We start from the raw sequence: 24,478 nt of genomic DNA, 5'->3' as shown, positions 1-24,478 counted from the left end.
GATCCTTGTCCAGGTCAGTGGCATTTAAGTGTGCTTAAATGCGACAGGCTCATGTCAGTATATTTATTGGCATGTAAAAGAATTCCTGCTGTACAAATTATTATTATTATTATTATTATTATTATTATTATTATTATTATTATTATTATATCTTCCTCTGGTCCACACCTGTGGAGTAACGGTTAGCACGTCTAGCCGCGAAACCAGGTGGCCCGGGTTCGATTCCCGATTGGGGCAAGTTACCTGGCTGAGGTTTTTTCCGGGGTTTTCCCTCAACCCAATATGAGCAAATGCTGGGTAACTTTCGGTGTTGGACCCCGGATTCATTTCACCGGCATTATCACCTTCATCTCATTCAGACGCTAAATAACCAGATATGTTGATAAAGCGTCGTAAAATAACCTACTAAAATTAAAAAAAAATCTTCCTCTGTCGCAATTTAACACAAACCGAATAAGCATTCTCTTACATTCCAAGACAGATAACAACCCCTTCCTGTGAAGCAAAGTATGGAAATGTGATTGGTGAATGAAAAACTGTAACTTAAAGACAGAATGTTTTCATTTTATGTATGCATGTGTACTCTTGTAAAATGTGAAATGTGTGGAAGTTTTTTTAATCCTAGAATTTTGTTTTAAATAAATGTTGAATCTTATATAAGTGACATTCTTTTACAAAAAAGCATATTTTTTTATTTTATAGAGACTAAATAAAGTTTAAGAGCCTATTTTAAGCTCCTAAAATGCCACTTTTTAGGACCTAAAATTCCGCTCTCTAGTAATGAGCAAAATATCTGATATTGGGTAATTTCCGAGAATCCGCCGGCCTTTACTTGTGCCACTTTTACAGTCACTTTCATGTTACTCTTTCATAAAAACCTATCTCTTTATGTTCCTCGTCTTCTATCCTGTCTTTTATATTCTTCTCTTTCCCTCGTTTTCTATTCTCCTCTCTCGTATCTTTCTCTCTGACAAGGGAACATCACTCAATGTTAAGAAAACTTCCAAACACTTTATACACCATTCGAAAGAGTATCCTGAAAAATGGTGAAATCTCTAATATTAAAAACTGCGAAGCATATACAGTAGGAACTAGCTAGAGAGAATTAAAGAGGCAGGGGTGGGGGTCTCCGCCATCCAATGGGAGTCTGTTACGTTAGACCTGGCAGACGCGAGGATTGAAAAAATTCATTGTCCTGTGAATGATAATGATAGTTAAAACAATGTTCGAAACACGAAAGTTGTTTGCACCAATTTCACTTTACCAAGGAGAGTTGATGATACTCACCTTCTTTTTATTTTTTTAGTAAGTTATTTTACGACGCTTTATCAACATCTTAGGTTATTTAGCGTCCCAATGAGATGAAGGTGATATTGCCGGTGAAATGAGTCCGGGTTCCAGCACTGAAAGTTACCCAGCATTTGCTCATATTCAGTTGAGGGGAAAACCCCCGATAAAACCTCAACCAGGTAACTTGCCACTAACGAGAATCGAAGCCGTGCCACCTGATTTCGCGGCCACACGCGCTAACCGTTACTCCACAGGTGTGGACCTCACGTTCTTTCATATAAAATTCACATAATATTGCCCTTATAATATAATAAATTTGAAGGAGAATAAGCAGGAAATGGTGGGTATGTGTTTGATTTTATGTTTGTTTAGAGAATTTCATACGCATTCATTGTAATGTATTTAAAATTTCCCCTCTCCCCTCCGACCATTCACCCGCAAGCTCATAATATAATAGCAGTATCTAGGTTATGTAAAATTAGCAATTTTAATATGAGTACGTCCCAGAATCATATTTCCAAATTGATGTATAAATTGTTTGAACCTTTGCTTAACACAGAGTTGTTCGCTCCTTATGCTACTTCTTACGTATTCAACCGTAGCCAACGTATTCAACCCTCGCGCCCAACAGGTCAAACGTAATTGGATGGCGGAGACCCCCACCCCCGCCTCCTTAACTCTCGGTCGTTCATATTAGAGATGGGTCGGAGTCGTTCATTGATGCGAGCTAGCTCTTTGACTCCCGCTCCTTTTGAGGAGTCGTTCAAAAGAGCGGAGCGGTACAGTGCCCTCCCTCTTTTTCTCAACCAGCTCTCTCCTAGTGATCACTCACCCCACGCTTCACCACCGCACCGCTCCGACTCTTCTATGATAACTGCAGAGCGGGTTGTTATCTGTATGACATAGTACACATGCTTCTCAATAGATGCCATTGCAATAGACATTCGAATCGGTTTGCATCGGTCTGTGAATGCGGAGAAAAGCTTCTTGTACACGTACAGTAAGGTAAGTTTCCATGTTATCCCAGAGGGAGAGAGCCCATTTACATTACTTACGCTATTTTACGAACCAGTAACAATCGTGAAGTATCGGTATGTAGTATAAACAGATCAATTAAAAACAGTTCTGAAAGTGTTGGTAAACAGGGACGTCGCTAGGGGGGTGCGAAAGGGTGCGCAAGCACCCCATAAAAATCGGAGCACCCCTTTCCACACTCCAAAGGGCAACTTATTAACAAAATACTAGGCATAAATTATTTTGAAGAACAAAAACAAACAATTTCTTGCATGTGAAAAAACTGCGTCCCATAGTGTATCGTAATGGATTGAATAATAATAATAATAATAATAATAATAATAATAATAATAATAATAATAATAAACAGATGTATAGTATGCGCGCAAGTGCATGAAAGAACATTTTGAATTTTTTATGTACCACATTTTTACAGCTCGCACCCCATTTTTAAATCTCGCACCCCATCCGCACCTCCCTTGCTCTGATCCTGGCGACGTTACTGTTGGTGAAGTAGTATAAATAGCAATTATGAAAGTGTACAATGGTACATAAAAACGGCTAATGTGCAAACATGATCTATTTAGCAATAAGGAGAACAGAAACATGACAATAGGCAACGTTTAAACGTGTCTGCATTGAAGCGCATGACCACACTGACAGACGTGCTGCGTATCGTTGTGATCAGGGATTGTATACAGCTGTAAAGGAGCTGTGGAGCACTGTGCTGTTGTGGAGGGAGCGGAGCGTTGGGAGTGAGCCAGAAGCAAGAGAGCGAGGTGAAGTTGCCTTGCTCTCCCAAGAGTAGGGAGCGAAATGCAATGAACGACTCGCTCTTTTGTAAGGAGGGAGCGGAGAGCCGCTCCAGAGCGGGAGTCGTTCATTCGAAACGACTCGCTCATGAGCGGCCCATCACTAGTTCATATGTGCATCGCAGGATGTAATATGAGAGATTTCACCATTTTTTCAGGATGCTCTTTCGAATGGTGTATACATTTTTTTTCAAGTTTTCTTAACGTTGAGTGATGATCCCTTGTCAGTGTTTTCATTTTTTTGCGTGTTTCTCGTTCCCGTTACAATGACTGATATATTGGATGTCACTGTAATCATCCATTATATAGAAATAACGCGCCGAAGCAGTACATCACTTTATACCGGCAGTGCCTCAGTTGGTAGTGGATTTACTAGTTCTCGCGTCATAGTATTAATTAGTAATATAAGTATGAATTTTTAACTGCTCCTGTTTCCGTTTTCAGATGGGTGCCATACACAAAAGCTCCAAATTCATGCGAATTAAACTGCATGCCGAAAGGTGAAAGATTTTACTTCCGTCATAAAAGGAAAGTCATTGATGGAACACGGTGTGATGAAGAGAAACTTGACATCTGTGTGGATGGCCAGTGTTTGGTATGTAGAGTACTCTATTTGCGTAGGCCTAATTTGTATTACCAGAGATAAATGTTATTTTATTCTTTCATGTGACTTGCCTTTCCTTTATATTAGCTAACATTTATTCTTTCTTGCACAATAAGTATAATAATTCATAAATACGGCAAAAAAAAGTTTATGTAAGTTAGCGTAACTTAGTTTGGGTTAAAATTTAGCTAGTGCTAAGCGACCTGTCTTTAAATGTTTATGTTATTCAACATTGTCGTTCGTTATGAACAAATGATTCCATTCATGAAAAATTAAGGGGGGTTATTATTTAGTCAACTGTCCGAAGACAGATCTGAACCTATTTCGAAGCATTCTGTTACGCTCCAAAATTTATGAATTAGTGGACTATTAATGGTTATTCAAATTAATCAATTAATTGGTTGTCTGATTGTATATAGTCGTTCAACCAGATTTTAAAACATGTTGTAGTGAATTTTCTAAGTAAATAGAAAGGAAGGGCCACAAGTGGTACCAAGAAGGCACCACTTATGAGTGATGGGTGAAATTTCTACTTTCTACATTTTTCAAGCTACGTTCTTGATTTTTTGTACACATAATCACGGTATGATAGATAATGATGTGGTGATGTTTCATTTCTGTGAGTCAGTTAGTTTCTGAGTTATTAACAGAAATATTCTGAAAAATTTGCATATTTCAAAATGAAATGTCACTCAATTTTTTAGTAAAATATTTGAAATTTTTTTTGCAAGAAGAGTGGCATATTTAGAAAAACATCACGAATCAGTTTTCCTATATCTGTACTACAAAAAGAGGAAAACATTTTTATAACCACTGCATACCTAAAAATAGAAATTTTCCATTGTCACTATAAATATTTCATTTTTTATTTCAAAGAGTATTCATTTAATCATAAAGCCCATGCGCAATATTTTGTTAACCACAGTATATAGAACATGCAGGAAAAATGTCATATTGCAAGCATCGAAATTGTAAAAGCCTTTACATTTCGAACCTGACGAAATGTGCTGAAAAACAATGTGAGAAAACCTTGTAAAATTTGCATGGAATTGAAGTTCAATAGTGCAACCATATTGCTTAATTTTTATGCTTTCGAGCGCCGCAGAGCATTGAAACTTGCTCAACATATAAATAAGAGATTTGTTGATTAATTTTTTTTTTACAAAAAAACGAAAATGCAATTTTTACTGAAAATGACCAAAATTTCACTCATCACCCCCCTTAAGACAACATTACATAAGCAAAGGTATTTTGTATATTGTGCAATTAATAGCACTAACAAAGAGGAACCATTTTTTACTTTCCCACATTCTGTATGTAGACAAGCATACAATGACATTTTTAAGCTAAACAACTTGCAAGCAGGCTATGCACTGGCAATGACCATCTTTCCGAAAGAGTAACATTAACTCTCGGTAAAGAAGCACGTGAAGTTGGATCTTTATTAATAAATTAACGGCAATACTCACTCATTTCATAGTAGTTGCTGGAACTTTTCTCTACCTACATCTGTAGATTTACACCTCCATAAAAATTTAGAATTTACACGAATCACCTTTTGACAACTTGTGAGAGAAATTTCTCTCTAACATTTTGTCATTTAAATTTTTAAACGTGTGGGAATTGTATTAAAAACTCTGTTCTTTAAATTTCCCCAAAGGTAAAAATTTCGCAGATAAGAGAAGAGTGATTTCCAGTTTCATGTAACTTCTGTTATCTAATACAGACCCTATATTTCTTGTTAAATTTATAATTCTGTTTGTCGTGGACCTAATGTCAATGACAATATCAGGGAATTTCCAATGAAATAATATTTTTGTTTATCTCAATGACTCAGTTTTCAGAAAAGTATAAATAAATTGTTGTCATAATGCTATTGTGGCTGCTTATATTCAACAACAGATTGTCTCTAAGTGAGCGACTTATTTGCTTATTAGAGTGATACCACAGTCTAGTATATGCTGTCACGAAGCTCAATACGTAGTAAATATGCATCCATAGATAGTTGCTAACCACTAGGATCACTACTATCGCCTCATTACAGACAATGCAAAATAGTACCTGCACAGTCTATTCTTCCTAGTACCCTCATAAACTCAAGCTTCGTGACTGTATATACTAGACTGTGATGATACTGTAATATACCAACGGACATAATGAATAACTACTTAATATAATCATACGAAATAGAGCATGGATGAATTATTTGTGTAGTGGTTTCATTTAACTTTTGGAACATCGTTAATTCATTATTTTTTTCTTGATAAGCTGATAAAATAGAAAAATAGTAAAGTGATATCTGAATGTGATTCTAGTTACATAATCTGAAAAGAGCACTTATTATAACCCGTAAGTCCCTTTGTGGACATTCATGTTTTAAGTGCACTAAGCTTAAAAGGGAAACTATGATTCAACTGAGCTTTCAAGGCTGCTGAAAATAATTATACTCAGTTGTAATTTACTTTTCCAGCCAGTAGGCTGTGACATGATGTTGGGGTCCACTGCAAAGGAAGATAAATGTAGAGAATGTGGTGGTGACGGCAGCAGTTGTAACACCGTTCAAGGTCTGCTGGAGATGGATGACTTACAAGTTGGTGAGAGTCAAATTAAGTAGAATTATTAAGGTGTTATAATTGTATACTGTACGAGATTATCTGCCTTAAAATCTAATTACATATTTTTTTTCTATTCGTGAGTTTGAGTGTTTTCATAATACATATCAACAAACATTTACAATATACAGATTTGAGCATATGGTTTTATTTTCATGGTTAGGGAATTCGGTTAAACTAGCGTTGAGGGACTTCCGCCGATTTTGGAATAGACACCGACCCACTTAGGTTAATTTCAATTAAGAAACACGCCAAACGAATTATCTTTGCACCAAAAACGGATGTTCCCTAGACCAAGTTATCGTATTGTATAATTATTTGAATGCAACAGAAGTCAGAAGTCTTGCTAAAATCGGCGGAAGTCCCTCAACGCTCGTTTCTCCGAGAATTCAGAGCTGGAAAAGAAGTTACGATTTCTATTGAATATTAAAATTGTAGCTAAAACTTTTTCTTTTTTACACTTACGCATTTGGTGTTCAAATAAATAAAACTCTTCACGTAACCATTGTTACCAAAACTCTTCAGTCTATTCTACATTGCAAAAAATTACTCTGATAGTAACCGAAAGTAATTCAGTGGCAAAGTGTTTTTGATAAACATGCAAGGTGAGTACAATTATTCCTCGTGAGGAAAGAGCTGATGGAGCGTATTATTATGCAAATTGTTTGTTGATATGAACAGTTGATTCATCATGTAGAATCGAGATATAATTTTTAAATCTAAAATGACTAGTTAAATTGATATATTACTATATTTTAAGACTCATTAAAATCTACTTCCTTTATATCTATTTTATACATCTTTCTTTCTCCCTTTATATGCTGGTAAATAATTAATCATAAGAAGTGTGGAGTTCTGGATCCAAGTTACTCAGCATCAATCCCAGTGTTTGGGCAAAAGAATTTCAAGTGGTTTAAAACGGATCATTTTTTATTTAATTTATTCATTACATAAATGGCTCTTAATTAACTACTGCTCTACCCCAGGCACACATAATGTGATGGTAACATCTACTAACTATACAGGATGGAAGTGAAATAATCCTGCAGATTGAAACTGATGATAGGGTACACTTAAATGAATAGAAAACCTATATTACGTTTTGTGATCAAATGAACGGTTAATTAGAAAATTAAGTTTGAAGTTTCAGCAGTCCGACAACATAGCCGCTAACACAGTGCTCTTTCTTCTCGTAATACAGATGTAAGAGATGAACAAACGAATGAACGAACTCAGATCTGTCTCCCTAGTTGAACTACCTTCCATCTCCCTCTCTGGCTACAATGTTGCAATCTATTTGCATCGTTCAGTGGCTTAAAATTAGTGGGTTTTAAATTAAATTTACACGAAAGCTGTCCATACTATTGAAATAAGCAGAGATATAAATAATTCTTTATTAGATTTCATATCGATATGGACAAAAATCACGAATCTACTCGCAATAGTTATCGAATAAGAGAGTGTTAAACATTTGGAAAAAAACTTTTTTTTCTGAGAAAACTATCACTATAAATTTTTTGGTAAAACATGAGCTATTCGCTCTGAAAATCTGCACAGTTATTTCACTTCCATCTTGTATACTATATTATAAACTGAATTAAATACTATTATAGTCACAATCATGCCATGGTATGAAAGAAAAATTTCACAACCTCGAGCGGGAATCGAACCTGTGATTTCCTGTTCTCCGGTCAGGCGCTCTACCACTGAGCTATCGAGTTCGTCTCACGCCAAAGGCTCGGAATTATCCTTTCATACTGGCGACTCTGTTATAGAGTACTGTCCATAGCGTCTGATCTTAGTCAGCACTGCATACATATTATACACTACATACATATTACATATTACACATACATTACATATTATACACTACTACAACATGGTATATATATATATATATGCATAAAGCCAGTACCGGTAGTTTTTACTTGTACTGAAAGTTCCCTTTGTTCATGAATAGACATGATTAAATCCAGAATCACCATTACTCTGTTAGTTGAATCATGCCACTCATAATCAGGTTGATTTATATATTTATTTTTCTATATAGAATGCATCATGAGATGGGCAGGGCATGTAACACATATGGGCGAATCCAGAAATGCATATAGAGTGTTAGTTGGGAGCCCAGAGGGAAAAAGACCTTTGGGGAGGCCGAGACGTAGATGGGAAGATAATATTAAAATGGATTTGAGGGAGGTGGGATATGATGATAGAGACTGGATTGATCTTGCTCAAGATAGGGACCTATGGCGGGCTTATGTGAGGGCGGCAATGAACCTCCGGGTTCCTTAAAAGCCAGTAAGTAAGTATATAGAATATATCTAAATTTGACAGACAGACTTTGGGATTGGATAGATAACCTTTCTCAAACACTTTCTGCAGCATATTTGGTTCAGACTGCTAATTTAACACTGCAGTAAGTGTTTTTTTCTTTTCTTTGTGTCCGTTTTACTTGTGTTTTTCTGTATTTTTAGATCTAATTCATTTTAAAATAATTAATTAACTCAGTCTCGTTCTGTATGATCGTCCAATTAATGGCATTAAAACCTTGTTGCACTGAAACAAAACATCTCAGCCCATTTATTCCTTAACAAAATGTGCTTCAAGAAAGGTTATTTATCCTACCTCAAAGTTTGTTGGTCTAATTTAGAGATACTCTGTATAATCCCTTATTTTCAATTAGATTAGTCTGAACACTGGTGCTCCATTAAAGATAGTCCATCTTGACTGCTTCGTGTTTGAAATTAAATTAAATAGTGATCAAATTTCCAGATATTATCCGCTAAATATATCTGCCTTACAAACGATGATGTTTATTACGTTTTAGGTAATGGAAAGACTTTCCTTAATTTAGTCTTACAGTATATTTTGCTGTGTTTAGAAATGTTATTTTAAGTACTTTATAAAGAAGACTTGAAATACAACTTGAAAAGTTTCTGAAATGGTAATTAAGTACGTAATATAACAAAATATGAAATGTTTATAAATTATGTACGCACACGTTAGTTTAAGGATTGTGTTTGTTTCAGGCTATAATGATATTCTTCTCATTCCTGCTGGAGCAACAAACATACACGTTCGAGAGGTACAGGCTTCAAACAACTATTTAGGTTTGTACCATACAATAATTCTGACTTCTGACATTTACTTAAATTTATTGGGTTTTACAATGAATACATTTATTTACTTTATTGGTTTTTTTTTATTATTTACAGTAGCTTACTCACTAGATTGTTTTTTTTTTACGTGCATTGAACACTTATCACCCTCTTACTTAATATTGTTCACTCACTCACTTCATAAAGAGATAGAGAGAGAGAGAGAGGGGGGGGGGGAACAATTTTAATCCTGAACTCAATTCATACGAAACTTAACTTTTTCTCACATGTGACAGTTAAACAAAGAAGTGCAAAGATATTTGTTGAATTTTTTGACAGAGAGAAGAAAAACACAGTAATTTATAAACAGAAATCAGTAATTATGACTTGCAGAAGTATGAGCTGAACACAGTCACCATGTTTTTCTTATTTCCAATTTATCTTATTTTCAGGATAGTATAAAAATCAGACACCAATATATAATATTATAAAAGTAGAGAAATTCAAGTAATAAATAAAATTCATTTCACAAGTCAAACTAAAGAAGCGTTTTAAATCACTTTTCAGAACTCCCTTCCTTTAGCAACCGTTAGTATTGCATTAGGTCAGCGTTTCTCAAACTTTTTTGACGTGGGGACCACTTTTTAAAGTCAGAACAGTTCTGCGGACCACCTTACTCTTGTTCTCTTCGAAAGCAAATTTATCATTTTCGTAGCATATTTTAAAACCAGTATATTTATATTTTAAAATTGAATTAAGGTTCGGTATTTTGGTCCCCTGATATGAATTCGGGTGGTCCCTGGCTGGGTTACAGGCGCGGCGCCAGATGTGCAGGGAAAAGATGGCGAGAAACACCACATGTATAGTGCTTTAAATCCCTCTTTTGTTGTTGAGAGTAGAGTGGGAAGTTGATAGACGTGTAGGGTAATAAATTTCATAAAATGTCAGTACTGAGAGAAAAAGTGAAATTAGATTGCCATGTGTCATTTCCAAACTCTGAGATTTTAAGCTATAGTGTGATACGCAATTCGTTTGAATTTTATTTTTTCTTCTGTCTTTCTCGAAGAACCACAAGGGCAGACCTCGAGGACCACAGGTGGTCCGCGGACCATAGTTTGAGAAAGGCTGAATTAGATTATTAGAGTTCTGAAATACCTAATAAATCAATTGATTGTGGTGCTGTTGAATTAAAAGTGTAAAATCTACTCAAGATTCTCATAACTTAAAAAAACTTTGTTCTAAACGTCAAAAATGAAATGATCTTTCTTCATCATCGTCATCATCATCCTTCACGAATTAGGCCTCTGTAGACGTGTTTCGACCCATCTAGCAAGGTCTCCCTGGTCGACGATGTCCTCTAGGTTTATACTGCATCATAATTTTTGGGATTCTTGAATTTTCCATTCTTCTTACATGATCTAGCCAATTGAATTTGTAAATGAATGAAGAAATTTTAGAACAATTAGAAGTAGAGTCAGTAGAAAAAAAAAGATCTTTAATGAAGCAATTAAAAAGATCATGTTCTTACAAAATCATATTAATTAAATCATTGATAAGGTCATAGGAAAATAAGTAATGAAGGAAGTAAACTTGAGACTTGGTAGATATATTAATTTTGCTATGTGTTTATTTTAATATATTTCTTTGAAATTTAAGTGAAATAAATGTTGATAATATTATAAAAATGGGAAATTAATTAATTTTATATATTGTTGAGTAATTTATAATACTATATTGGGAGTCAGATTTTCAAAAACTGCCGCAGAAAAAAAATATATATACACTGGTATGTAAGTATACATTGTGGAAGTAAAATGATCTGCAGATTGAAAGGGACGAAAAGTTACACTTAAATGAATTGGAAATGTGCATTATTTTTGTGATTAAATGCATGATTAATTAGAAAATTGAGTTGGAAGTTTCAGCAGTCTGGCAACATCGCCACTAACGCACTGCTCTTTCTTCTCGTAACATAAATGTAAGAGGTCAATAAACTCAGGTCTGTCTGCCTTAGCTAACTCCTCCTATCTCCCTTTCTGACTACAATGTTGCAAGCTGGTCGCATTAGTAGTTTTTAAATTAAATTCACACGAAAACCGTCCATACTACTGGGTGTTCATTTCAAAATGTGTCATGACGTCACTGTTGATGAGTCAGCGATTTGAAGCGAGTTTCAGCTTTTATGTCCGAGAAGTTGCCTATTAATCAAGGCGTTCAATCTGAACTTGAGAACGTGTACGGTATAACTTGAATGTCGTAGCGACAGATGGCGGTCTGTAAAGTCTGTGTGCTACCATAACCTCTTTCGAATTGTGTTTTGCGCGGGCAAGTCGTACGCAGGGTATTTGTTATCATCTGTTGCATACCGCAATATTCTACAACCCAAATCAAATGCTCCGTGTCCATGTTGACCGTCGAAGTTAATGTCAACAAATACGTAAGTAATCGTCTTAACCCTCTCGCCATATCCCTACAGTAAGAAAAAAAAACTCACCTCAGTACATGTTTCCAAACAGTTCACATTCCTGTCACTACCGGCGTTACCGCATGTATTGGTACGTACTTCCAGAGTCCGTGGGTATCCACGGACTCTGCGTACTTCAGAATGAACGCCGTACTTGCTAGGCAACTTCTCTCGCATTTAGGTAATACGCCTCTGCGGGAGTGTAGGAAGATTGAATTCTCTAGGCTCACTGGCTAGCCACATGACGATATACAGCGAGCCATGACACACTTTGAACTGAACACGCAGTATTGAAATATGACACAGGGATAAATGATTCTTTATTCGATTTTCTATCGATATGGACAAAAATCACGATCCTACTCACAATAGTTACTGAATAAGGTGGCGTTAAACATTTGCGAAAAGACACTTTTTTTATGAAAAAAAAAACTATGAACTTTCCACTAATATGGTAATACATTTTTTTTTTTTCGGAGTATGTATTATATGACTTTCTCGTGTTAAATTCTGTCGTACTTGGTTTACATGTTTCGACCTGTTATTGATCTTCTTCAGAACTGGTCGTTGCTGGTCTTGGCGCCTCTTGTTTTGTTTCCTGTGGGGGTGTGTTTGTGTAGTGTAATGTGGAGTCAAAGAGTGTGTGTATTCTGAAATTGAGTTATTTTTTTTATTACATACAACATGAGCTATTCGCTCTGAAAAATCTGCAGGGTTATTTCACTTCCACCCTGGATATAATATAAGTTAAATTTTTGCTTGTCATATTTTACAAAAAAAGTCCACACATAAAAACACTTTATTCCGGATTCAGCTAGGGTTTTAATAATTAATTGCTTGCTATTGAAATCCATTTCGTACAAATTCCAAAGTATTGGCATAGGCCTATGTTTACAGATCCACTTTTATTTTATTGTGAATAATTTAAAATGTAGGTATTGATCATGTAGACCGTGCTTATTTTTATATTTATGAGAGCTTGAATAATTCGATGATGTTCGGGTAAAGGAGGTTAAGTCCTTTTTTGTGAAAATGGAGTTTTGTCACTCAGATGAACGCACAAGTTAAATTCTACAAGTGCATGTGCAAAAAAAAAAAACAAACAAACAAAAAACAAAAACAAAATAATTGGTGTGTTTATTTGTGTAGAAAATTATTTGCAATAAGGGTTCGAAGTTTAATTGTAATTTCTCTCAAAACTCATTTTTATGTCTGATCTCCCTTTACCCAAATACCATCGAATTAGTGTATTGTCTTGGGGTAATATTGATAACTGTTAATGTATGACAAAGAATAAAGAGGGTGAGTTAAAACTGTCATATTCATGTTAAAATTAGCGTGTTTTGTTTGTTAAAACTGCTCCTGTTCCTAGCAATTAGGAATGTGACTGGTCACTACTACTTGAATGGCAACTGGAGGATCGACTTTCCCCGATCTCTCAAGTTCGCAGGAACCATCTTCCATTATGAAAGAAAACCTCATGGTTTCTATGCACCTGAAAGTGTTTCAGCCCTTGGACCAACAACTGAACCCATCTACATAGTGGTCAGTACTTATTTTCTGTTCAAATAAATACATATAACAATTTGTTTTGTTAGATTTATTGATTATTTTTATTCTTAAGGCATTGTTATTTATATGTGCTGGAATGCTAATTCATGTTATGAAGGATTCTCAAGATATTCGGTATATTATAGAGAGAGACTCATACAGACAGACAGACAGACACAGACAGAGAGACGGAGAGGGAGACAGACAGATAGAGAAAAAGACAGACACAGAGATGATGAAAGAGTAATGAAACGGAGAAAAATTCTCTCTGGCACCAGGATTTGAACCCGGGTTTTCAGCTCTACATGCTGATGCTTTATCCACTAAGCCACACCGGATACCCATTCCGGTGTCAGACAGAATCGTCTCAGTTTAAGTTCCAACTCTTGGGTCCCTCTAGTGGCCGCCCTCTGCACTAATTCATAGATGTCTAAGAACGTAGGACTGAAGTCCACACATGTGCTGAGGTGCACTCGTTATGAGTGACTAGTTGGCCGGGATCCGACGGAATAAGTGCTGTCTTAAATCACGAAGTGATTTACGCATATCATACATATTATTTTAATGTACCGAAGTACATATGATATTTCCATGCAGATATTCTGCGTCATCATACAATGAAAGAGTAATGGAACGGAAAGACAAAGACAGATACAGAGGGACAGACACAGACCGGACAGAGACAAAGACATAGAGAGACAGACACGGACAGAGATAGATATAATATTTCCATGCAGATATTCTGCGTCATCATACAATGAAAGAGTAATGGAACGGAAAGACAAAGACAGATACAGAGGGACAGACACAGACCGGACAGAGACAAAGACATAGAGAGACAGACACGGACAGAGATAGACAGACACACACACACACACAGAGACAACAGACACAGATACACACAAGATCGCTTTTATTTAATTTTGGATTAAAATTGCATATTTAATTGTTTTCTTTTTAATAGATCCCGACGTACTGCAGGTCGAAACTAATCAGCCAGGTAATTTCGCATAATATTAACACAATAGAGCAGTTATCACTCGTTCAGTGAATATTTTTTTGTCTGTGTTTAGTTGCTGTACCAAGAAACGAATCCTGGAGTGCAATATGAGTACAGCATACCTAAAGGAGTTTCACAACAAACAGATCCCGACAGTTATGCGTGGATAGCAGAAGACTTCACACAGTGCAGTGCGACGTGTGGAGGAGGTAGTAAAACTAATTTTCATTTAAAGATTATTTGATACTTCATAGTAGGACTACTCTAATATTACTTCATTTGTGTCAGCTTATATAAATCCAGTTAGTGGTATGTTTGTTATTTATAATTAATTTTGTGTAAAATAACCTCTTTAGCTATTCTGTGCAGCAATAACTTAATTTTACAGAGACATTCTTCGGGATATGCTACTGGCTATTTATATTTCCACAATAGACCACTGAAACATTGATTAGATTTCAGGCAATGATGAGCATTTCAGCGAAGAAACGTAAAATCAGAAAATTATTGTCTCTATACATCTGACACACTTTAGAAAGAATCAAAACAAGCCAGTGTTATTATTATACAGTGGGTCCCAGCAAACGTTCCCAGTGTTTCTGTTGGCCTATCAGAGGCAGGTCTCCACTGCTACTGCCACTGCTTGCATCAGCAAACATTTCATCAGATTAAAACTTATGTGCTATATGTTACATTAATGCATTTAATAAGTTTTACAATTTGGACATCCCTGACTAACCAACTAAAGATGCCGATTCGACTATTCTCATGAGTATGTCTCCCCTTACCTACATGGCTGGTGAATGTTTGACTTATTTCATCACTCCTGACTGGTGTTTGTTATCTTCCACACATAAGCTCTTATTGTACACGTGCTAAAAAAGAGGGTATGAGGGAAAGAGAAATAGAGATCACTACGTGAAAATTACATGGTTGGTGAATTCCCGTTTGCTGAAATTAGCTGTGTCAGTCCTTCTACAGTAAAACCTGCAGTGAGTTGGCTAAAAATAAATGCTGTTTATTACGTTGTGTTGTGTTTTACAATAGTTATATCATGATTGCGTGAACGTGTACACATTTTTAAAAAACGTACATAACAGAAAAAAATCACGTGGCAGAACAAGGAAAATCCTAAGATAAATTTCCTGACGTCCAGTTTCGTGTAGAAAACAATACTGAATTTAGTGAATATTTTTAACGAAACAGGTACTGTAACTTAAACGATGTAGTGTGAATTAAGTATCACACAAGATGGACAACACTTCCAGCAGCTACTGCAAGGAGAGTGAATACCGAATGTTATTAATATAGCATAGTATATAAGTTTTAATCCGGCGAAATGCGGTGGGTTTTCAGGTGCAAACAGCCCTGTATTTAAGTTGTGCTAGGCCCGAAAAAATGTTGCTCTCCCCACAAACTAACAACAATTTAACATATCGAAAGCAGGTACCAGTATCTGCGAAGTAAGAAATCGTCGAAAATTTATTTTCAGCTCAATTTTTTTTTCTTAAAAATTTGCTGTCCTTACCAATTTTATGCTCTGGGTCCGGGTGCATGTGGCCCATGCCTAAATACGAGCCTGGGTGCAGGAGAACGTTTGCTGGAATGGACTGTATTATTTATTATTTGTGCACTTTCAGATCATATGCAGGTTCTCGTGTGTGTAAAATAGGATTTAGTTCTTTAGTCCGCTGCGAAACATATTTAAACTTAACATAAATATTTGAAAACCTATAGTCCTGTCGCTCTTATTTCTGGCAGCCAATCACGTTGCAGGTCGGCTACATTTAAACGTGTGTCTTGTGATTCGCTAATAATTACGATATGCAGTTCTTAAGGCTCGATAAATACTTAATATAATCGCCCGCCATTTTGGCTCTTTTGTTGGCGTTCGCAGAAAGCACACGAGGACGTTATTTGCCGCTCAATTATTTGCTCAATTACAGTGCGTTTGATTTATTATCATAGGCGCTACGACATGATAATGTTTAATGATGTGACAAATAAATTCCTCGTCTAATAGCTCGGCAATGAAAGAACAAAAATGGCGAACGATACTACCTACCTAGACTTTATAGAGCCTTCATTTCCTAAGATGTAAGCAAAGAGGAGGAGTCACACCGGGAATAATAGCGTCGCGACTATATATCCTACTATTGTGCTTTCATGTAACTATATATGTTGGAAAATGTGTAAAATATAAGGGAACAGCAGTATATCTATTTTCAGAAGTAAGCATTAGAATTTATGAAATATTAGGCTTTACTTTGTAATGAATGATAATGTATTGAAGAGGAAAGAGAATTGGTACTATTAATACTATTTACTTAAAAGTTGCTAAAATTTCTCTTGCTTCTCTTTAGTCAGTAAATATTTCTGTTTTCAGGCTATCAAATCAGAAACGTAACATGTGCGAGAAGAAGAGACATGGATGTGGTACCAGACTATCTTTGTGACCCATCACTAGAACCTGCAAGAAATCAGACGTGTGGGACAGACCCCTGTCCTCCACACTGGTCTCTTGGAGAGTGGGAGCCATGCAGTGCATCCTGCGGGGAAGGAGGCACTCAAATTCGACAAGTTTACTGTGAACAAGTAGTGAGCGGTGGTTTGCCCTCTGTAGTTGATGAGGTTCATTGCACAGACATTCTGGGTCCAAAACCTCCCACTTCTCAAAAGTGCAATGTGGATGTACCATGTCCAACCTGGCACGTGGGACCTTGGAGGCCAGTAAGTTTCAATTTTGATAGAAATATATTGAAATACTTATATCTCCAGTAATATATTCGTATTCTCAAGTTCAGTTTAACTGCCTTTCTTGGTTTAAACACTAGTTTAGTTTAAACTCCCAAGTTTGATGGTTCAAACTGTGTGAGGTGATTAAACTTCTTTATAACCTAAAAGCAAACCATTTATTGTAGAAAAATATTAGTAATTGTAAATGATGGAGGAATTGATTGGAATTTTTAATGAAATTGAAGGCGAAGACATAAGAATTTTACCCAGAGCAAGAACTTTCAGGCCAAGAGTACCGGGAAGTCATTTTCAAGAATGGAATGAAAATGAGTTTTTTAATAGGTTTAGACTCCATACGAATACTGCAGATATAGTGTTAAATCAAATAGAGGACAGAATCAAATCAATTACAGACAGAAACTATGCTCTTTCTCCGGCTGACAAATTTTTTAGAAGTATTATACTCAGAAAATTTTAAAATAAATGTTGGGAACTATTATGGTATATATCAAAGTATTGTAAGTAAAATGAAACATGAATTTTCTAAAGCAATAGGATTATCACAAAGATATATTAAAATGCCATCTGAAAGAGAAGAGACGAACACTGTGAAGCATAGCTTTTATCAAAAAACAATATTTCCCCTATGTATTGGAGCAGTTGACTGTATAATGTCCTTTCTTTCCTTTACATAGCTACATCCCATACGTGTCTGAACCAAATAATTGTAGATAAATATTTCATCCCCTCCACAAAAGAAAATGTCAATGTATGTTTATCAGATCATAATGTAGTTCTTCTACATTTAGCCCTAGAAAAATTCCCAGGCATTTTAGGAAAATAATTTACAATGAAAAGACTATATAGAAAAGAAAATACTGAATACTTTAAATATCTCTTGCAAAAGGAGAGTTGGGACAATATATGCCGTGAACCGGATGTTAACCTTAAAACAACTGAATTCTTGAACATAATAACCAAGAGGAGTAGAATACTCCTCTTGATAATAACTCACATTTCAACCAGGCATTCCCAAAATTAAAAGTTCATGAAAGCAATAAAACTAACAAACAAGGTACCCATAAAGTATGGATAAGACAAGAATTCTAAACTTATATAAGAGGAAAAGACTTTTAAGTATAGTACCATAACATTAATAAAACTTCAGATAACCAAGAATTCAAAATATACTTCAAAAATACACTACTATCTTCAGAAAAGTTATCCTAGAAGCAAAAAAGCTACATAATAGTAATTTTATTTTAAATGCGGAAAATAAGAGTAAAGCCATGTGGGAAGTCATAAACAAAGAAATGGGTTTAAAAAAAAAAAAAAAAAAAAAAAAAAAGGAATGGAAGATATCAAAATAAGCATACAAGAGATGGCAGAAATTTTCAATGAATATTTCACCAATATGGCAGAAAACCTAAATAAAATCATGACCCCCACCATTAAATTGGGCGGCCGGGTAGCTCAGTTGGTAGAGCAGCTGGCTACGGACTGGAAGGTCCGTGGTTCGATCCCAGGTGGTGACAGGATTTTTTCTCGTTGCCAAACTTTCAGAACGGCCCCGAGGTTCACTCAGCCTCCTATAAAATTGAGTACCGGGTGTTTCTCGGGGGTAAAAGGCGGCCAGAGCGTGGTGCCGACCACACCACCTCATTCTAGTGCCGAGGTCATGGAAAGCATGGGGCTCTACCTCCTTGCCCCCCAAATGCCTTCATGGCATGTGACGGGGATACCTTTACCTTTACCTTTTACCCCACCATTAAATTACGAATCTGTACCAACCGACATAGCTAAAACAATTTTTTTTATCCCCTGTTAATAATGATGAACTCACCAGAACTATTATTGCCTAAAAATAAATATTCATGTGGTGCTGATGGAATACCAGAGTCTGTAATAAAAAGTTGTGCAACCCTCATTTCTGCGCCCCTAGCTAAGTTGCCCTCAGTATTCTCAAACCTCTTAGAAAAAAATCATGTATAATAGGCTAGTTCCTTTTCTTGAAACAGAAAATGTTTTTTCAAACTTTCAATTTGTCTTTCGGAAAAAGCAGACAAGAAACGATGCTTTCTTTTCCTTCATTGAAAATCTTTTTGAAGTAAAAGATAAGAAAGAAAATAATCCTGGTCTCTTTATAAACTTCAGTAAAGCCTCTGACATGGTAAGCTATTGTCTATTAATAACTAAATTAGAGTTGTATGATATAAAAGGTCTAGCAGATAACTGGTTTAAATCGTATCTTGACAGTTGAAAACAATTTGTAGAAAGAAATACAATACGTTCGACTTTAATCTCTATGAAACATGGTGTTCCACAGGGCTCAATTCTTGGACCACTGCTTTTTTTGTTATATACCATTGTCAAGTGAGATAAAATCACACACAGGAGGGAAACTGGTACTCATACTCTTAATCCACTGAGTTTAGAATGTCACAGAATCATGATGACATGATTTAGCATTGTCTATATTAATAAGAAATTTTATTGTTGCGTGCCAGTGCGATAGACTGTGCGGTGAAGGCAGGCAGAAGAGAAGGATACGATGCTTTCGAAAAGTTGAAGGGAAAATAGAGGTGCTTGGTGACTCAGCGTGTCCTGGAGAAAAGCCAGAGGACGAAAAAGTCTGTGAACTGCGACCATGTGAAGGAGTGGACTGGGTCGTTTCTGACTGGTCTGGGGTAAGAAAAAATATGTATTTTATAGTAACTTATTCTAACAATTGTGAAGCTGATAAACAAAGAACTACTTCAATTATTTCTTAAATATAAGTCTACAGAGAGCTGCTAAATTATTAGGCTATACTCATCCACAAAATACTGTAGAATTTTTGTTTAGTGATAGTTCATTGATTATTTTTCGACTTGTAAAAGATTCTAACATTTTTCATTAATTTCTGATAAAAGGAAATATAGTACATGGCCTTTAAAATAGGCATACATTTATTTAAAATTAACATAAGGCATATTTAATGAAACTACATTTTGTAATAGGTAGTTAAAGCAGTATTAATACTTCTTGACATATCGGTACTTAATATGCGTGTTTTTGCCAGTTTTTTTATTTGTTGGTAATGACACTTCCCTTGATTATCTCTTAATGCAAGCATTTCCAAATGTTTTCAATGGAGTTCACATCTGGGGAATTTTCTGGTCAATCTAAAACCGGAATTGTTCGTTTTTTTTTTTAAATGTACTGATTGAATTAATGTTTAATTATTTTCGAAAAGCAATACTTTACAAGGAAAGCTGCAGTTTTGTTACTTTTTAACTTTTGCTATATTAATTTGGTACCGTAGTCATCAATAATAAGTTGTTGAAAGTCATAAAAATGTTCCTGAAAAATCAACTATATCAATTTTGCTTCCATTTTAAAATGCATTTACATCATTACAATGCTTCAAAAGTAATAAAGGCGTGTATATTTCAGAATTAATTTAAAACATTTCGTTTTCAAAATTATTATCAACAGCAATAAATGGAAAAATGCTTAGAAAAGTATCATATTTGGTAGTACTAGTGTCATTATTGATTAAATCTCATGTTGCCCTATTAATTAAAGAAATAACTAGACCAAAAAGAAAAATAAAACGTCTTCTTTAGCCTCATGAAAACATTCTACTGGTACATACAGTCATTAAAATTTTTTAATAATTTAACTTATTTATATTGTAATGTTGATAATAGAATTTATTTCATTTCTATAAGGACTGGACGTATGTCTTTCGGCATTTTTGTTACCTAACGTGTCGTGCTGACCACATAGTCAGAGTGTCTCTTAATTTTTCAAAATCAAATGCTGCTACTGTAGTGAAAAACCTTGGGTCTTGAAGGAAGAAGACATGAATGATTTATAGATAAGTGCAGATTGAGATACAACACTGTTGTTCTAAATTAAATGCCGGTAGTTAATGAATCATTGTCTGACATATACAGTGGGCCTACTTTGTTTCAAAGAATTAGAACTTGGGAAATTTTCTCCTCAATTAAAATTTGCCTTAATTTAATAATTTCTTACTTTTTTCATTTGGTAAGTAGGTACAAACTCTAATTTGTAAGCTTTCTTATTATTTCAAAACTTCCCCCGTCTCCTTGGTGTCATTGTTAACAAGGACAGAAGAAAATATCTGACTTTATTTAAAATTAATGTATAAATGGGGATCATAATATTTTCAAGTTATGAAGCAGCTGTATGCGCTTTGTCTTGTGACAGTGTTGCCATGAAAGTGAGGATATGTGACTTAGTACTAACTGAGTGTGACTTTTCTTTTTTTATTTAGTGTGATGACAAATGTGGCTTAACTCAAGAGACTCGCCGAGTTCATTGTGCTAATCAAATGGGTAAAATTTATCCAGATGATCGCTGCCATTTATATAGGCTTCCAGAGCTGACGAGAGAGTGTGAGAGTCCAGTTCCGTGTGACCATGAGTGGTTTGCTTCACAGTGGAGTGAAGTAAGTTTACTAGTACTATTCTGCTAACGTTTAGTAATTAATTTTCCAATAATGATTGGAGTGAAAATTTTCTGACTGTTACAACTTGTATAACTCAATATTACGCCTCTGTTCTGTTAGTGCTCTGCACGCTGTGGTAAAGGCATCAAAACGAGAAAAGTTTTCTGTGGAAAATTTGATGGAGATATAGTGAGAAAAGTAGAGAATGATAAATGTGATATCCGAAAGAAATATGAAGAGGAGAGTAACTGTACAGGTGAAGAAGAATGTAAAGGACAGTGGTACGCAGGACCATGGACTGAAGTAAGTTGCATTATTTATCTACTTACTTATGGCTTTTAAGGAATCCAGAGGTTCATGCTGCCCTCATATAAGCACACTCTATCCTGAGCAAGATTAATCCAGTCCCTACCATCATATTCCACTTCCCTCAAATCTATTTTAATATTATCCTCCCATCTACGTCTTGGCCTCCCCAGAGCTCTTTTTCCCCTCAGGTCTTCCAACTAACACACTATATGCATTAAAAACAAACAAATTACTTCCTAACTTATTCTGTAATTCAGTCTTGAATATTTCGCTAGCTATTTTATTAAAAATGTAGGCGAAATTTATATTTATTGTCTCCTGAAATTTTTTTCTTAATTTAACAATCATTTTAAAATTAATAATTACAGTTTTAACATTTCTCACGAAAATGTTCATTTAATAAGTCAAATCTAAATAGAATGTGCTAACTTATTATCTTAATCAGTCATTCAATTAATTTTGCCACTAAACTAGTTTGCTTGATTTATTCAATTAATAGCAACTTATAATATAAAAGAATCGCTTTGTTTCTCTAAGGGGCAGACATTATTAAGTATGGTAACTGAATACGCTAATAATTATGGGAGCTGTAAAATACCATATTCTCATTAAATAAAGATGGAAGTTGTTTAAATTCTAAACGTCTTATGTTTATTCTGGACTGTTATAAGTACAGCGAGTACTGATAATCATCTTCTGTTATTGTTAATGGCAATTTATAAAAATGTAGGCTACAGTCTATGAAACGAATTTTTATCTAGGGAACTACCGTGAAGCACGCATTATTATATTATCGAAACAATTCCAAAGAATATCTCGTACAAAATCCTCGAACTGCACGAAACCAAGTAAATTCATGATTCACAAATTACAAAATTCCGTGCAACAAAATTAATTCTTCTTTAGTTCTCCGTAAAAAGAAGACTACAAAAAAGACGTTTTGTTTGAAAAAATATTGTACAAGAAATGTTCCTATTTAAAAGTTAAGCTCCGAGATAGTCAATGTAGAATAGCATAACAATCAGACATGGGCAGGACCGTATTTAGACATTCTGCCGCCCAGGACAGTTCATATTCTGCCACCCTGTTCTTTAACCAATTCATTGCAATGGAAACAGTCAACTTCAGAAGTTTTAGCAGTCATAAATCATGTGTACTCAGTGTCAAACAGAGGTGTTCTGCTCTTGGACGAATTGATAAAAAAAATTGAGTCATACAGCATAACTTAATTTTTTCATATTGAAATGACTATTAAAATAAGTTTTTTTAAAATAACAATTAACTAATATTTTTGATAAATCAATTTAACATATCTTTACTAAGTTGCACTTATTGAAGGAAATGGAAATGTCGCTATTATTATTTAGTGGCGAAGAATTGTTGTCCATGCCATCTACTGTATCTATATGGTTTGATTGAACAGTATTATCACTTAAGTCAGAAGCAGTGGGCACAGAAGTACCAGGTTATTGGGCCGAACTTCTCGAATTGTATTTCTTAAAATATAATTTTAGTTTTGATATTTGTCTGATTAATTCAATTCCGAACAATCCATTCTTTTGATTGTTTTTGTTTTTTCGCTGTGCATCACTTAATCACTTGATGACGGCATTGCTTTTTAATATAAAATAAGCAGAGTTCTTTGAAATTAATGATACATTGTTATTCAACAGTGCTCAAAACCATGTGGCGGAGGTGTGATGACACGGAAAGTGTTGTGTTTCATTGAAAATAGTACTGTGGATGCGAAGAACTGTGATCCTAGTCTCATTCACTTCTCTTCAGAGACGTGTAATAATCTTCCTTGTTCTAAAGGTAGGTGATTATCTGCAACATATGTTACACTACATGCACAGTGCATTGTGCATTATTCAAATTAATTTCTCCGAGTGTTGATATATCAAAATAGTGACTAACATGGATAAGTAATTGAAGCTGAAGAAATTGCTTTCCTTTTCGTAAACAAGTGTAAATGAACTCAACATTCGCCATCCAGTATTATATTAATGGTCAGCCTCTTGGTCAAGAGGTTAGTGACACTGGGTACTTTATATATAACATGTTACTGAAGTACCAGTACTTTATTAAAATATAAAACTTTATATAAATTTAAAAACATTAAAATTGTTACAATTATTAAAAAAAGGTAATATAGCTTATAAAATGGATGGTACCATTTAGACACATAGGCCTAAACCAATGCCGAAATGGTACTAACCATAAAAATTTTAATAGTTTTAAAGTTTTTAAGTTTGTATAAAGTTTGATAAGATATATTAAAATATTATTTTAATGACAAGTACAGTACCTATTAAAGTGAATCTCCAAAAGAATGTATTTTATTACTTCAGATCAAATAATGCCCATGGAACCATCACATGCTGTAAGTGAAGACGAGGAAGAATGTGAAGAAGAATTTGATGATACACTTATTACCATGGAGACAACCCTGGGAATGGATGAATCGGTGAGTCTGGCTTTTCCAAATACAACGTTAATTAATCCATTGCAGTATTAATTAATCCA

The 24,478-nt window shown here is 35.0% G+C and overlaps 1 protein-coding gene across 5 annotated transcripts in view; it reads left to right on the top strand.

The window, feature by feature from the left end:
- Ppn (proteoglycan-like sulfated glycoprotein papilin) overlaps positions 1 to 24,478 on the top strand; it is a 743,946-nt gene that overhangs the window by 643,567 nt on the left and 75,901 nt on the right. For all 5 annotated transcript variants that reach the window (XM_069817363.1, XM_069817362.1, XM_069817364.1 and 2 more), the window contains exons 6-16: positions 3,561 to 3,711; positions 6,191 to 6,314; positions 9,365 to 9,445; positions 13,270 to 13,442; positions 14,522 to 14,657; positions 16,835 to 17,178; positions 19,692 to 19,871; positions 21,470 to 21,643; positions 21,764 to 21,946; positions 23,626 to 23,767; positions 24,304 to 24,419. In XM_069817363.1, the coding sequence (XP_069673464.1) occupies positions 3,561 to 3,711; positions 6,191 to 6,314; positions 9,365 to 9,445; positions 13,270 to 13,442; positions 14,522 to 14,657; positions 16,835 to 17,178; positions 19,692 to 19,871; positions 21,470 to 21,643; positions 21,764 to 21,946; positions 23,626 to 23,767; positions 24,304 to 24,419 (1,804 nt within the window). The remainder of the gene's footprint in view (positions 1 to 3,560; positions 3,712 to 6,190; positions 6,315 to 9,364; positions 9,446 to 13,269; positions 13,443 to 14,521; positions 14,658 to 16,834; positions 17,179 to 19,691; positions 19,872 to 21,469; positions 21,644 to 21,763; positions 21,947 to 23,625; positions 23,768 to 24,303; positions 24,420 to 24,478) is intronic.

This window comes from Periplaneta americana, chromosome 17 (genome assembly GCF_040183065.1).
Source record: "Periplaneta americana isolate PAMFEO1 chromosome 17, P.americana_PAMFEO1_priV1, whole genome shotgun sequence".
Classification (NCBI taxonomy): domain Eukaryota; kingdom Metazoa; phylum Arthropoda; class Insecta; order Blattodea; family Blattidae; genus Periplaneta; species Periplaneta americana.
The sequence above is the reverse complement of the archived record's forward strand: the minus strand, read 5'-3'. Positions and strand labels throughout refer to the sequence as shown.